The 14,665-nt window shown below is 54.3% G+C and overlaps 1 protein-coding gene across 1 annotated transcript in view; it reads right to left on the bottom strand.

The window, feature by feature from the left end:
• Nucleotides 1-504: 504 nt before the first annotated feature.
• KCNK3 (potassium two pore domain channel subfamily K member 3) overlaps nucleotides 505-14,665 on the bottom strand; it is a 37,410-nt gene continuing 23,249 nt past the window's right edge. Inside the window, exon 2 of the mRNA XM_037528366.2 lies at nucleotides 505-3,715. Within this exon, the coding sequence (XP_037384263.1) occupies nucleotides 2,790-3,715 (926 nt within the window). The 3' untranslated portion in view covers nucleotides 505-2,789. The remainder of the gene's footprint in view (nucleotides 3,716-14,665) is intronic.

Genomic DNA, 14,665 nt, shown 5'->3' on the forward strand with positions numbered 1-14,665 from the left:
GAAGAGCCCCCAGTAAATAGGGAGGTGTCACTGTCAGCTGCGACGTGACCCGTCAAACACCCAAGGCCAGGTGGGGAGGAGCAGCACTGGGCTAGGAACTGTCCTGGTCTAGTACTCTGCCCCCCTCACTGCTGTGTGATTCTGGGCAGAGACTTGCCTCTGTGGACCTCGATTTACCAAAGGAATGAATAGTCAGGACGGGGTCTTCAGCGGGGAAGGGCGGGATCAGGTGATTTTTTTTCCCGAAGGTCCTCTATTTTTCTTCTTCTATCAGCTCTAGGATATGACAGAAAAACCTGGATTTTGGAGGAAATCACAAAAGGCAAACAAGTGTTGTCTCCAGGCTCCTCCCCAGGCCCAGAAGTAAAGGGCTGTCAGTGGCCATCAGCTTCACGTGTGTCTGTAGACCCTGCTGGTGGTGGTGGTGATGGCAGTGGGGGAATGGACGCTTCTGGTAGCCCCGAGGCTACACGGCGACAGAGGCAGCTGAGTCTGAGCCTGGTCTCCATGGACAGCATTTATTAGGCGCCATTCTCAGTGTGAAGACAGGTAGGCAGGAGGGGCTGAAGAGAGGCCGAGGCAACCACAGCCTTTGGGGTCCAGGGAATGCCCGGGGTGGGGGTGTGGGTGTGGGGGCACGTCACCCACACATATTGCATATTCTGTGGCAGTGAGCCCAGGCATAAGGCATTGGGGAAGCAGAAAGGCTGCCTGCAGTGGAGCGGGGAGGGGGAGACAACACAGGCCTTCCAGTTCCACAGGAAGGACCTAGAGACACCCAGCTCTGCCCAGGCCGTTAGGCCTCCGTCCCCACCATCTCTCTGAAACTTTGGTTGTGGCTCCCTCGGGACTGACAGGACAGGACCCCTCGAGGGCAGGGTCACACACAGGACAGAGGCAGCCAGCACTGCCCCCACGCCCCAATAAAAACACAGAGGGCACCCTGGGGTCCCCAGCCCTGCTCTCCTAGGCATGTGGCAGCCAGCTCCTCCACACTGAGACAGGACTCACACACAGGCCAGGCCACACTCTTCCCTCCTTGGGGCTCCCAGAGGTAGGAGCAGGTGGCTGGGTTAGGGCAAGGCGGGTCACCAGGCCTGTCACCTCCTGCTCTCCTGGATCCCAGGGCTGGTCTTGCTCAGCAGTGTTAAGGTGACATGGGACCAGCACTCGAGAGCAGTATTGAGGGGGGAGAGGCTCCTCACCGCCCCCCTTGATGCTGCCCTGAGTCATGGTACCAGCTCCAGCTGTGGGTTCTGACATGGAGACTATGGTAAGACCTCCATCTGCTGCTCTGCATCTGGCTTCTGGGTTGCAGGTGGGGTTGGCAATGGGCACACCAGGCCCAAGCTCCCCACGCCCTCTGGTTGGGGTGCTCCTTGCTGTGGTTCCAGCTGACCCCGAGCTACTTGAGAGACAGGTACCAACAATGGCTGTGGGCCCGGGGCTCCTGTCCCAGTAGGGTATGCCTCTTGGCTCTGCTGACTGCTCTGCCCGATGCCCAACTCCGAAAATCCCAGCTCCTGGCCTTTCCCCGTGACACCCAGCCCCACGGGGTCCCAAGGATTTTTTTGCTTGTAAGCAGGCAGTTCAGAGTCTGGGGGTCCTACACTGTCTCAGGGGGCCATTCTGAGCCCCTGCCGCCTGGCCAAGTGGAGTATAGACTGAGCCCAGCACTGACCCAGCCCTAAGCCCGGGTTCTGGTTTAAGCACCAAATGCCCACACAGCGCCAGCTCTACAAGGCAGGAGCTCTGCTCTCCAGGGCGGGCAGGACAGGCAGCCCGGGGCTGGCTCCCCTTGCCTCTTGCTCTCTGTGTCACCTTCGCCCGCCTGGGTCTCAGTGCCATCTGTAAAATGAAGATGAGAACGCCTGCTCCGGGGACCTAATTGGGGTGTTATGAGAATCAAAGAAATGAGTAGTCAGGACAGGGTGTCCAGAGGCTAAAAATCATTCCACAGGTTAAGAGTCGTGATAATCAGCAGCAGCTGGGATGGCAACTATGACGTTGTGTTTGATTCCAAGAGCATTGTCTGGAGGCTGGACGCCCCCCACCCCAACCCCCCAGAATGTGACTGGCGGCCAGGTAACTGTCACTGACCATCCAGAGGATTGGAGGGTCCTGTCTCCCCCACCGCCTCCTGCAGCTGCAACCCCAGCTTGTGTGCTGCCCTCTTGGACTAGCTTTAGGGACTGCCGGTTGCCACTTTCTCCATAACTGCAAAGCCATGCAAAACACCACGAAGGGGAGTGGGAGGGGCTCACAGCTGGGGATGAGGCAGGGGAGTGGGACTAAGTGGGGGGTGACTGGACAAAGACACCCTGGCTTTAGGGGCCAAGGGGAGGCGGGAGGCCTGGCAGGACAGAGGTATAAATAGAGATGCAAACCTACACGAACACGAAGTCCCCTCCGGGTGGGGGAAGGGCGGGGTGGAGGTCTGGGTACCAGCAGGGCCTCTGAGGACTGGAGCGCTCCTTAGATTTCCAAAGGAATTGGGAGATGCCCCGCTTTTCTCTTCCCCCCTTACCCCACTCCCCACATTTCACATTTCTCGGAATTTGCAGGGTGCGGATGGAGGCCCCTGGGGTCCTCAGAGCCCGAGGCTCCTGCCAGCCGGTGCAGGCAGGCACAGTCGGAGATGGGGGGCTGGGGGAGGGCGGTGAGGTGTGTAGGGGTGGGGGCGCCCCACCGGGCTCCTCTCAGACCCCTGCAGCTCCTCCAGGCAAGGAGACCCCCGCGCGCCCTGGCCCGCGCCCGCGCCCCCAGGTGCTCCAGGCCCCGCGGGGCGTTCACACGGAGCTCCTGCGCTTCATGAGCCCGCGGAAGGTGGACAGGCTGTGCAGGCCGGTGGACACCGAGCTGATGGCCGAGCGCTGCGCCCCGCTGCAGAGGCAGCGGTGCGAGGGGGTGTCGCTGTAGCGGCCGCCGCCCCCCGGCGACGAGTGGCTCTGCTCCACGCACGTGTCGGACGTGGACAGGTCCCGCGGGATGATCATGGGGATGGAGTACTGCAGCTTCTCGCGGCTCTTGTACCAGAGGCACGAGCACATGGACTGGAAGTGCAGCACCTCCGCGTACACGTTGCGGAAGCCGCCGCCCGCGCCGCCCGCGGCCGCGCTGGACGAGGCGGAGTCGGTGGTGTGCGCGCTGCCCGCGCCCGCGCCCGCGCCCCCGCCGCCCGCGCCGCCCGCCTGCCCGTTGCGCGTGAGCAGCGCGCGGTGCTCGGCGTCGCGCTTCTCGTCCTCGGCGTTCATGGTCATGAAGCGCAGCACCACGAGGTTGAGGAAGGCGCCGATGACCGTGAGGCCCGTGAGGATGTAGAAGAAGCTGAAGGCCACGTACTGCGGCTGCGTCTGCAGCGCCTCGTCCTTCTGCAGCGCCACGTAGTCGCCGAAGCCGATGGTGGTGAGGGTGATGAAGCAGTAGTAGTAGGCCTGGAAGAAGGTCCAGTGCTCGTAGTAGGAGAAGGCCGCCGCCCCGATGCACAGGGTGCTGATGCACGAGAAGAAGCCGATGAGCACCATGTTGGCCATGGACACGTCGGCGCGCCGCATGCCCAGGCCCCTCTTGGCGCGGTGCAGCAGGTACTTCACGAAGGTGTTGATGCGCTCACCCAGGCTCTGGAACATGACGAGCGTGAGCGGGATGCCCAGCAGCGCGTAGAACATGCAGAACACCTTGCCGCCATCCGTGCTGGGCGCTGCGTGGCCGTAGCCTGGAGGGCGGGTGGTGGGAGGGAGCAGAGAGAACGCCCGCGTTACAGGGTGCTCATCCGAGAAGCCCTCGCTGCACGCCCCCTCGCCCACCCGGCTGGCTCAGGCCTCTTTCCTTCGTGCAGAGAAGACACACACCGTGCACCTTGCTAGTTCCTTGTTGATGCCTTCTCCACTTTTTTTTTTTTAAAGATTTATTTATTTATACAAGCACTGGGTACAGTCAGAAGCGCGGGAGGGTGAGAGAATCACCAGAGCCAGAGCGGGGAACAGAGCAGGCAGAAGGACCGAAGTCCACTGCTGAGGGGAGCAGCGGGCGCGGCAGGAGAGGTCTGTGCGCCATGTGGGACCCTCGCCCGGTGGCCGGGGATCGAACCAGCGCTGCAGAGGCTGCAGGCAGCTTCGCGACCCAGCGCTCAACCACTGTGCCACCTGGGGAGGCCCGACTTCTCCCTTCTTGAGAGGACCCCATAGGGTAGGTGGGGAGAAAGGGAGAAACAGGGAGGGGGAAGAGACTTTCCCAGGGTCATACTGTTTGAAAACAGGACACTTGCCTGTTTAGAAACACCTGCCTCTGAACTGGCATCTGGCTTCAAAGCCTGACCATCTTGTATGCCTGGAACAGGAGCTGCTTATGGCGCGGGTGGCCACTCGTCCAGAGGCAGCAGGGGTTGAGGGGTGGGAAGGATTGGCAAGTACATTGGGAGATCTGGGCGCTACTGGTCGTTGGAAAAGTCATGACGCATTTTTGTTTGAGAAACAGAAAAATGCATTATGACTTTTCTGACAGCCCATAGCTCCATGTCTATTCCTTGTCTCGCTCTGGGTTTCAGTTTCCTTGACTCTAAGGGATGGAGGTTGGACTGAGTGGGTTCTGATGGCCTATGAGTCATTGTGGAGGGAGGGAAATTGAGGCATGGATGAGTCCTTGGGTGACTTTCCTGTGCCAGCCAGAGCTTATGGGGGGGTATTTAGTAACTGGGTCTCCCAGTCTCAGAGGCAGTTGGCCCACCATGCCAGAGGAGAACGGGGTCAGTGCTCCTGCTCTCAACTGGTGGAAAAAGTGAGTACTTCAGGGTCCTCCTCAGCTCCCTGTCTGGGGCCCCGGGACTGGATAATTCAGTCCTCGTGGGGAGATGGCATTGTCCTTATTAAAACAGGCACTCCGGGTGTCCTTTCAGGTGTTACTATCATCCACCAGGTAACTCCTGTCCCACACCCCACTCCTCAGCCCTCATTGAGCAAGGAGTCAGGCAGAGGCAAAACCTTCCTCTGCCCTCTGAGCCAACCATCAGACGGCCTGCAGTCAAGAGTTCTGCCTGGGGACTGCCAGAGAAAGGATCCTGGATGAGAACTCAGAAGCTCTTGGCACAAGTTCTGACCCTATCAGTAGTGGCTGTGTGGCCAGGCTCCCTTTCTGAACCTGTTTCCTCATTTATAAAATATGGTTTATTAGTCCCGTCCCTGCTTCCTTTGCTAGACCTTTATCACTTTTATTAGTAGGGGTATTATAATAAAATAATGCTGGTAGACTTTCCAATTTTTTCCTTTCTAAACCTTATCAAAATGTAACCAGGACCTCCCTGGTGGCGCAGCGGGTTGATCGCATTGCTGTGAAGCTGCCCACAGCCTCTGCAGCGCTGATTCGATCCCAGCCAGCCAGGGAGAAACCTAAATGGCACGGCAGACCTCACCCGCTGCTCCCCTCAGCAGTGTTTTCCGTCCATCTGCCTGTTCTGCTCCCCGCTCTGTCTCTGACCAGTTCTTGTAATAATAAATAAATCTTAAAAAAAAAATGTAATCAAATGCTTCTCCCGTGCAGCCATCCTGGATTCCCCATAGCTGGAAGTCATCTCTGCTTTCAGGGGCACCGATATGTTCAGTTTTGAACTCGAGGTCCAATATGGCCACCATCCCCTAATCTGCCTCCCAGGGTCCCCAACTACATATGTTCAGCTAAACAGTAGCTTGGGGTGGTGGGGTGGGCACCCTGGACCTTGTAGTATTTCATTTTAGCTTCTACCACTGCATTGCCAGCCATGTCCATGGGTGACGCCCAAAATACATTTGATGAGTGAATAGTGAGACAGGGTACCAGATGCTTTGGTGTCTGATCTGACTTCACATTCTAACTCTGACATGGACTAACTGCATTTTAAAAAATCTCTTAGTGCCTTAATTTCCACATCTGTAAAGGGCAGCTAAAGAGTACCCACCTCACAAGGCTTGGGGAAGAAATGTGTGAGATAATGTCTGTAATGCACAGAGTGCAGAGCCGGGAGGTATCAAGTACTCAATAACAGCTCCCAGTGATTAATAACCAAGAGCTAATGAGGCGCCAGATTTCCCTCCGTTTCCAAGAGAGCACCTTGGGGGCAGCTCAGTACTAGTAAAGCTAGCATCTCAGGCAGCCCAAGGCCATTTGACTTTAAAGCTCAGGGAGATCTGGGGACAGCTGCTTGGGGTGTGTGAGGCTGTGTCGCCCTTGCCAGGAGCCTGGACAGCTGAGCTGTGGAACCACCGTGCCTGGCCCGTCTGTGACCTCGCAGGGTGAGAACAGATTGTGCCCGCCAGCTCAGCTGGGGCAGCCAGACCACAGCTCACCTCGACAGCTGACCAGGCCCAAGCCAGAGCTGCTTCTCATCCTGTCCTTCCCTGTCCCTTAGGCAGGCGGTTGCACTGGGTGTGTGGGAGGACATGGCACTGTGTGTGGGGCTGGGCGGGGACTGGGTAGCGTGGGCTTGACCGAATGTGGCTGTATGATCTGGGGCAAATCCCTCCCCTCTCTGGACTGCTCTTGCATGCCCATACTCCGGGGGTGGGGAGGTGGAGCTAGAGATGCTAATCCCCGCCCTGGCTGTGACTGCATGTGAAAGTACCTCAGAACCTGGGGACTTGCAATGGATGCAGTGGTGATGGGCACACAGGGAAAAGTGGCCTGAGGGTGCGGCCTTGGGGTGGGGGTGAACTCGGGGGTGACCTCTCCACCACGACTGTCACCTCACCTTGGGTTTGTTCAGACTGTGACTTCTCCAGGGCCCACTGTCCTTTAGGAAACCCAGTCTCTACCTGCCTGGCGGCTCACTGCCTGTCTCGGGCTGCCAGGCTGCAAGGCCCCTAGTGCCAGGGCACTGTCCCTGATCTGGGACAACCCAGTCCCAGCAGACTGTGCCAGCCAGCCATGCTCTCCTAGGGCCCTCCTCCTGCTGCTTTCCTCCCTCCTCCCTCTCAGCCTGCCCACATCCTGAGTGCCCTCCTGTTTCCCAGTCTCCAGGGCCAGAAGTGACGGTTCCTTTCCCTGCTGCCTCCTGTTGAATTTAGTGATTTTCAAAGTGGCAGCCACTGTGCAGGCTTAACCAGAGGTTCTCTTCAGGCCTGAGCCTTGTGCCCAATTCTAGCCACTATCCTGCCTGGGGTCCAGCCAGGACGAGCTGCCCTCAGTGCCCATGTCACTAGCTGAACTTACAGATACATTTTAGCTGTCAGATATATTTTTAACTTTAATCCTCAAAAACTTCCTACAAGGCTGTTCTGACTCTCACAGTTGGAGTAATGAAGGTTAGAAGGCCTTGGGAGTTGACTGAGGCCTCTGATTCATGGTTCATCCTGATGCCTCAGAGCCAATTTATCACCCTGGGGGTGGGGTGGGGTGGCATGAGAGCAGGATGGGAAACTGAGGCCAGAGAGAAGAGCATTCCACTTGGAGCCTTACTCATGGGCCCTGAGCTGGGCCTGGCATAAGGGGCAAAAGAAGCACTATGCCCAGGGAAATAGATGCTTCTCTAAGTACGGGGCCCAGGTCATCATACCCCCACCCCTTTGCCTTTGCTATTGTCACTGGGTGAAAGGGCAAGGAGCTGTGAGGACCTGCTGACGTGGGTGCCCAGCTTGGAGGGGAGCCAGCTGGGGTGGAGCCACTCCCTGGGGGCTCTGGAACTCCTGGGAAGTAATGGGAAAGGCCTGTCTGCCTGCCAGGAGGCCCACCGCCTCCCTGGCCTTTGCCCACATCTGGCTTGGGCTTACAAGGGAGAAAGCGACAAAAGGTAGTCCTAATGCTCTCCTTCCCTCCCAGCCTCTGGAGGCTCTGGGTGAGGGCCCTCCCCCTCCTCTGTGTCACTGATGCACACAGAGGCTGCTCTCTGAGTCCCTGAGGCCCTTTCATAGTACTTGCTAGACTACCCAGCCAGGACTGATGGCAACCATGAGACTCGGCACCACCTCAGAGCACTGATGGGCCTGTCCCCCACCGCCTTTCATGAGTCTACCATAGACTTAAGCGTTCTCAGAGCCAGAAAGGCCTTAGTGATCATATGGCCCAGCCCCTATATTGCACAGATGAGGATAAGGTGGCCCAGAGAGGGAAAGTGACCTGCTTGAGGTCACACAGCTAGTAAATGACAGAGCCACGATTCTTGGCATCTCAGCCAGCCCAAGGCTACTTGAATCTTAAAGCTCCAGGAGGTCGGGGGATAGCTGCTTGGGCTGTGTGAGGCTGTGTCACTCTTTATTAGGGGTCTGGTGTGGAAAGCTTCTGAGCCACTGTGATGGACCACCTGCGACCTAGCAAGGTGAGGACAGATTGTGCCCACCAGCATTCTCGGTTCCACGCTCAGTGCTCTGTCCTCTGGCTCAGGATGGCCAAGGTTGACCTGTTCATTCAGCCAGGGCTGGGCAGCTCCTGTGCCAGAGCAGCTCAGCTCAGAGATGGCCCTGGATGTTCAGAATTCACCTGAGGAAGCCAGGTGACTGGATATAAAAATTAATCATGTGGCTGGATATAAATATTAATTATGAACATGCATCTTTTGGGGGAAGGATAGGAGCCCCAGGATCTCTGTTCTTCTGTCTTTCTCCTGCCGTTACCAAGGAACTCAAACTGGTTGAAGCTCCATTTTCTAGGGCGATCAGAGGTTGGGGGTTCTAGCTCTCCTTCATACTGAAACTCTCTTACTCTGGCTTCTAATCAAAGCACGAAGAGCTACTCAGGGACCTTGGTGATGGCCTTGGCTAGACTGGGCTCAGCTGCCTGTTCTCCACTGACCTTACGCTCCTGCCAACCTGATTGCCTGGCCCCTACCCCTGGCCCAGATGGCCACAGAGCCAGAAGGCTGGCCAGTCTCGAGTAGAGGAAAGAGCATGGGGTTAGGAGGCAGAAGTTCTGGGGGTCTAGCCCTAACCAGAAGTGTCTCAGTGCTTTGGGCAAGTCCTTTTCTCTCTCTGGGCCTCAATTTTCCTCATCTATGACATGGGAGGGCAAGACAAGATTCAAGTTTTACACCTTCCCCCTGTTAGAGATGTCTTGTATTTTATCCTATTTATTTTTACTCAGATTTTATTGATGGCCATTCATTTCCAAACCTGTATATTTTTGGGAATGCACCTTTACACACATGTGCACAAGCCTTGCTCCCCTGCTACCTAGAGCTTGCTCCCCCACCCCAGAGCTCTAATTCCCATCACCTTACCTGTCCTCTCCCCTCCTTCACCCCCCACTGCTCACCACCATATTTTTCAGAGTCTAGAGTTATTTTTGTTATGCTCACCAGTTTGTTTTCTTTGGTTATTTATGTTCCCCAAATGACTGAAACCTGCATGCCTTTTTTTTTTTTTTTCTGTTCTCCCCTCCATTCATAGAGTCTAAATTTGGAAAGATTTTATCTATGAAGTATGATCTGTTGATCTGCGTGGTGCATCCGCTGCTCCTTCCATAGTCCTTAACACTGGCTAGATCATTGTGAAGGCAACAATTAATTATTTTCCCATCAAGATTAATTAAGTCCACATCTGGCAATCAGAACTTCTGATTAACATAGGATAATGATTCTAAGAGACTGAATTGAGTTACTGTTGTGCTTTTGAAATACTGAGAATAGATTGGTAGCTCCATAGGCTTAGGAGCTAAACAGCTTTCGACCTTAGTCAAGTTACTAAATCTTCTGTGCGTCACTTTCCTTATCTGTAGAGCAGAAATAGTGATATACTTACTGCATAGAATTGCTATAGGAATTTGATGAGGTAGTAGATATATAATGTTCAGGGCATTGGGGTCAATAAATATTAACCGTTAGTATCTTTTGGTTAGATGGTCTTTCAACTTCCTTCCTGTATCAAAATTCTACATCCAGTGTTTCTCCAAGTTAATTTCCTGGAATACCAATTCCATGGGTTGTTAATAAATCTTGGTTAAGAAAAGGGTTGCTTGGTTAAGTTAAAATGGAGAAATACTGAATTTATAGGATCTGTTGACATTTGATTTAAAGAGAAGGTTTAGCAATGCCTCACTGCACGTGCTAATGTGCAGGGTCATTCAGAGTTGGGAGAATGTGCTAAGTTTTTCCACTTATTTGACCTTCAAACACTTTTCTCACAGTGCTTATTGCCAGACAAAAGTGTTCCTCGGAGCACAGCTTGGGAAACATACTTTTGAAATTCTCTGATGATGTCTCTGGATGGCCCAGACCTTCTTCAGGCTAGAAATGCACAGCTCCTGGCTCAGCCTGGCTGCATCCTGTTTCCTGGTTCCCTGCAGATCTAGTTATCTAATGTAAATGGGCACTGGCCAGGCTAATGTTTGCCCTGAGGGAAGATGGATGAGGTGACCTGTGGCCTGAGTGCCCCCAAGGGTGTGAACTCTGGTTTGAGCTGGGGTCTTGCAAAGCCCTGGGAAGGGAACCTGAACTCAGGGTGCTGTCAGGGCCTAGTGGGGCAGCCAGAGAGAAGTGGGGGCTGGAGGAAGACAGAGGCAGCTCCAGGAGCTGACTGCAGAACACTGGGTTCCCCACCCACCAGCAGGGCTACACTCTCCCCCTGGGCGTGTCCCAGTCAGGCCTAGCTTAAGGGGCACTTAGGAAGGGTCCCCCTGAGGACTATGTCTCCTCAGGGACTGGAGGCAGATGGGGAGCTGCCCCCAGGTCTGGTGAAGGTGGCTGTATGGAGCCAGGAAGTGGGACAGAGGGTCTGACTGCAGCAGCTTAATTGGCGTGTTAAAGGAGTTGAGGTGGATGGAGCAGGCAGGAGGGAGTGAGGAGGCCCGGCTGGAGCGCAGGCTCTCTCCTTCCATCCTTCAGGGTCCAGCTCAGACACCACCTTTTCCAAGAACATTCTAGGGTCCTTCCCAGAGCTGGAGGAGCATCTCCCTTGGGCCTTTCTCAAAGGCCCTGAAATAGTGCCCTTGAGCTACAGAGGAGTTCTCAGGACGTGGAACCTCTGGAGGGCTGGTGAGTCCTCTCAGCGTCACACACAGGCTTTGGGGGGGGGGGGCGGGGCGGGGCAGCTGCTCTGCTCAGAAAATGCTGTGAAACCCAGTTTGCCCTGAAGTCTGGGATGCAGATGAGAGAAAAGTCCCCTTACACACCCAGGGAGGGAGGGGAGATGGCCTTGGCAGGAGGGCCTTTAGTGACTCAGAGCTCCTGCCTCCTTGCGCCCTGATCCTTTTGAGAAGAGGTCGGCTTTGGGGGCCTCAGGAGTCCCCCTGACCAGGCCTGACCAGAGCCTGAGCTAGGTCTGGGAAACCACCAGGGTCTCATGGACACTGGGGTGGGGGAAGGACTAGTATGGGCCCTGGGTATGGAATTTGTTTCCCTCCAGGCTGGAGGAGGCTCTGAAGCATAGCACCCCCTCCCGGGGTGCAGCCTGTCCCATCCCAAGGACTCACTTCCCATTTCTGGGCTCTTCTGCCAGCCCTTGCCCCACTCCCCACTAGCAGGTTCTCTCCCTACCCCTGCCTTTCTCCCAGTCTCCACCTGTGGGCCCACTGCTCTCTCCTGTCTCTTAGCACTCTCCTTCCACAGATGCCCTTGTTACTCCCCTCCAGGGGACTCCAGGTTCCTCTGATGCAGGACAGCCCCCCACCACTCCCATCCTTCACCCTCCCTGGGCCCACAGGCCCACGTGGGATTAGGGGGAGTTGAGGGGGAGGGTGCTGGTGTCATGGAAAATCCCTGCGGCAGCCAAGGTCAGTGTTTGCAGACACAGCCTGGCCTGGAGCCAGGCCTGCCTCCCTGGCCAGCTCCCTCTGGCCTAGCCCCGAGGCTGGTTTTGCACAGGGGCTGTCAGAGGCACCCCAGGGCTGCTCTGAGTGCCTGAGGTAGGGGATACAGAGGCAATCAGTCTTAGAATGAGGGATACCATGTAGTTCAACTCAGTCATTTTGTAGATGGGTAAAGTGAGGCCCAGAGAGGTACAAAGACCAGCCCCACGTCAAAGCATGTCAGTGACAAGGCCAGGACTGGATTCCAGAATCCTCTGTCCTAGCTAAGTCCTTTCTGCAGTGGGAAGCATCTAAAGTCTATTCTAATAGGCCAAAGCATAGCAAAGATTGAGTTAAAAACTTCCATTATATCAAGATTGGCAATGGGGCCAGGGGCAATATACGCAGATGGCCAAACCATGGTCCTTGCACTCAAAACACTGTCCATCTGGGAGTGAATCAGATGAAATATCTTAGTAGAAGCACTTGAAAAACTTCAGTGCCCATGCAAAGAAGAGGTGGTTATTGCACAAATTATTTAAAAGACATGGCACCACTGGGAAATGTTCGAGAAAGACTTTAAGACAGGGACCGAAGCTTGACTGGAGGTGGAGAATTTCTATTGGGGTACCAGCAAGGGCTTTGAGGGGGAGGTGGCATTTGCCCCCAAAGCTGGAAGGCAATGCAGGATTCTGACAGAGGGGAGCTGCTGAAGCAAAGCCACAGAACTAGAAAGACACATGGCAGAGAAAACAACCCCCTCGCCCAGGGGCTGGTGGACATTCTCACAAATAAGGGGCGGGGACCCAGCCGGCTGTCTCAGGAAGGCAGCTTCATGATATGCATCAAGAACCTTGAAAATGTCACTCCCCGGTAACCCTGCAATGCCATTTCTAGGAATCTCTGCTGGGAAAATAACCAGAGATCGGAACAGAGATTTATGAACAAGGAGGTTTATAGGAGCATTTTCATTGTGAAAAATTGTAAACAGTCCAAATGCTCACCAACAGGGTTTGGTTAAACACATTAAGGTATATTTATGTGGTGGAATATTGTGTGGCCATTACAGCGCTGTTCTGGAGGAGTCACTTAATTACATAGCAAACCACCACAGACTTAACTAAAAATGGTAGGCTACAGTGTTCTGTGTGTAATGGAATCCCACACAAAATATATAAATATGAAAAAATGTATTTATGCACACACACTCACAGAAGCTGGAAGGAGCTACACTGAATATGGAGTTCATCTTTGAATCATAGACTCATGATTAGACTTAATTTTTTCTTGCTATAGCCTATAGTTGCAGCAACAATTATTTTTTCTAAGTAGAAAGGAATGATTATTATAAACCTAACAGCAATACAAAATCCTGGTTTTGGGAGGCAGAGAAATTTCACTTGACTCTGGTGGGCTAATCAGTGGTGATCCAGGAAGGGAAGGTGCAGGAATTCAAATCTTAATTTGCAGGTAGTGAAGAGCCAGTGGCAGCTCCTGAGTAGGGGAGGGAGACCCTCAAAGAGGTATTGAGGTGGATTTTCCTGCAACACTATGCTTGGGGGGCTATGGTGGTGGGAGATGAGGGGGTGCGGCAGCCAGTAGGAGCCTCTGCATGGTCCCATTGTAAAGAGCTCAGGCCTAGACTGGCAGAGGGGAGGGGAGGGGAGCAAGAGGGGAGAGAGTAAAAGGGGCGCACTGCCTAGGGAGGAAGAGGTCTGTGTATAACGTGTTTCTTGCATTGGTGGGTTTAAACCATAAGCTCCAAGAGGGCAGGGATTTTTCCCTTTTTTGTTGCTACTGCATTCCCCACACCTGGCAGAGCACTTGGCACAGAGCGCTTGGCATTTTACACATCTCAGCTGAATGCGTGAATCAAGGAAGGAGCCTTCAGAGATGGACCTCCGGTTGAAAGGAGTGGAGACAGAGAGAATGGACAGAACTTGAGGTCAGAGTGGGCACTGTCATGCAACAGGGCAGCTGCTCTGTGTGGCCTGGGAAGGACGCTGACCTGGGCCACTGGGGTGTGTTCTAGATCAGTCACTGTACCATGTGGCCATGGCTCAGGCCTGTGGCCTGTCTGCATCCTCATGACCAGCTGGACAGGACATCTGTGAACTCAGAACTTCTAGCAGATTGGATCTGGTGGGATTTTAATTAAATGAGTCCACCAGGGACAGCTGGCTTTGAGAAAGGCATTCTATAGCACACTTGAATGTGGACCTGTCCAGCAGATGGGTAGGGATGCCAGTCCTCCCTGGCGCTCCTCTGGGAAGGCTGTGTCTGTAACTCTGGCATCTGGCTGGCCTGAGTCCTACCCTGAGACTCTCTGGCTCTCCCTGCTTTGCCCATGGAGGAGGAGCAGGTGCATGTTGGCATCTCCTCATCAGAGTGCTCCAAAATGGCTGCAGAAAGCCCTGCTGAGACTTGGGGGCAGCAGTGGCCAGATCAGGTGTAGGTGTTTCCTGTTGGCCACATCATTAGTCCTGGAGCTGAGCCTGCCCAGAGCCTGGCTGCCCGAAACCTCATCCTGTGGACCGTGTTACAGCGGGCAGGATAGGGCCCAAAGAGAAAGGGTCCGGGGAGTTAAGGAGCATTCAACTAGAAGCCAGCAGTCCTGGCTCCCTACTCCGCCTCGCTGTACGGCAGGTCATGGCAAACTTGTGTCTGTAAAGGGCCAGATAGCAAATATTTTAGGTTTCAAAGAGCAGATCATCTCTTGCAACTATTCAACCATGCCATTATTTCATGAAAGCAGCTGTAGACAGTATGTAAAGGAATGGGCATGGCTTATATTCCAATAAAGCTTTATTTACAAAAACAAGCAGTGGGCCAAATTCGGTCCATGTTTTCTAATTTGCTGACTGCTGTAGGACCATTGTTAAGACAGGTCAGTTCCCTGAGCCTGTTTTCTTACCTATCAAATAAGAAGCTGGATTAGGTTATTTCTTCTCTTATAAATTATATTTTAGGATTTAATAAATTG

Source organism: Talpa occidentalis, unplaced genomic scaffold (assembly GCF_014898055.3).
Source record: "Talpa occidentalis isolate TD23 unplaced genomic scaffold, MPIMG_talOcc4v2.1 talOcc4.5, whole genome shotgun sequence".
NCBI lineage: Eukaryota > Metazoa > Chordata > Mammalia > Eulipotyphla > Talpidae > Talpa > Talpa occidentalis.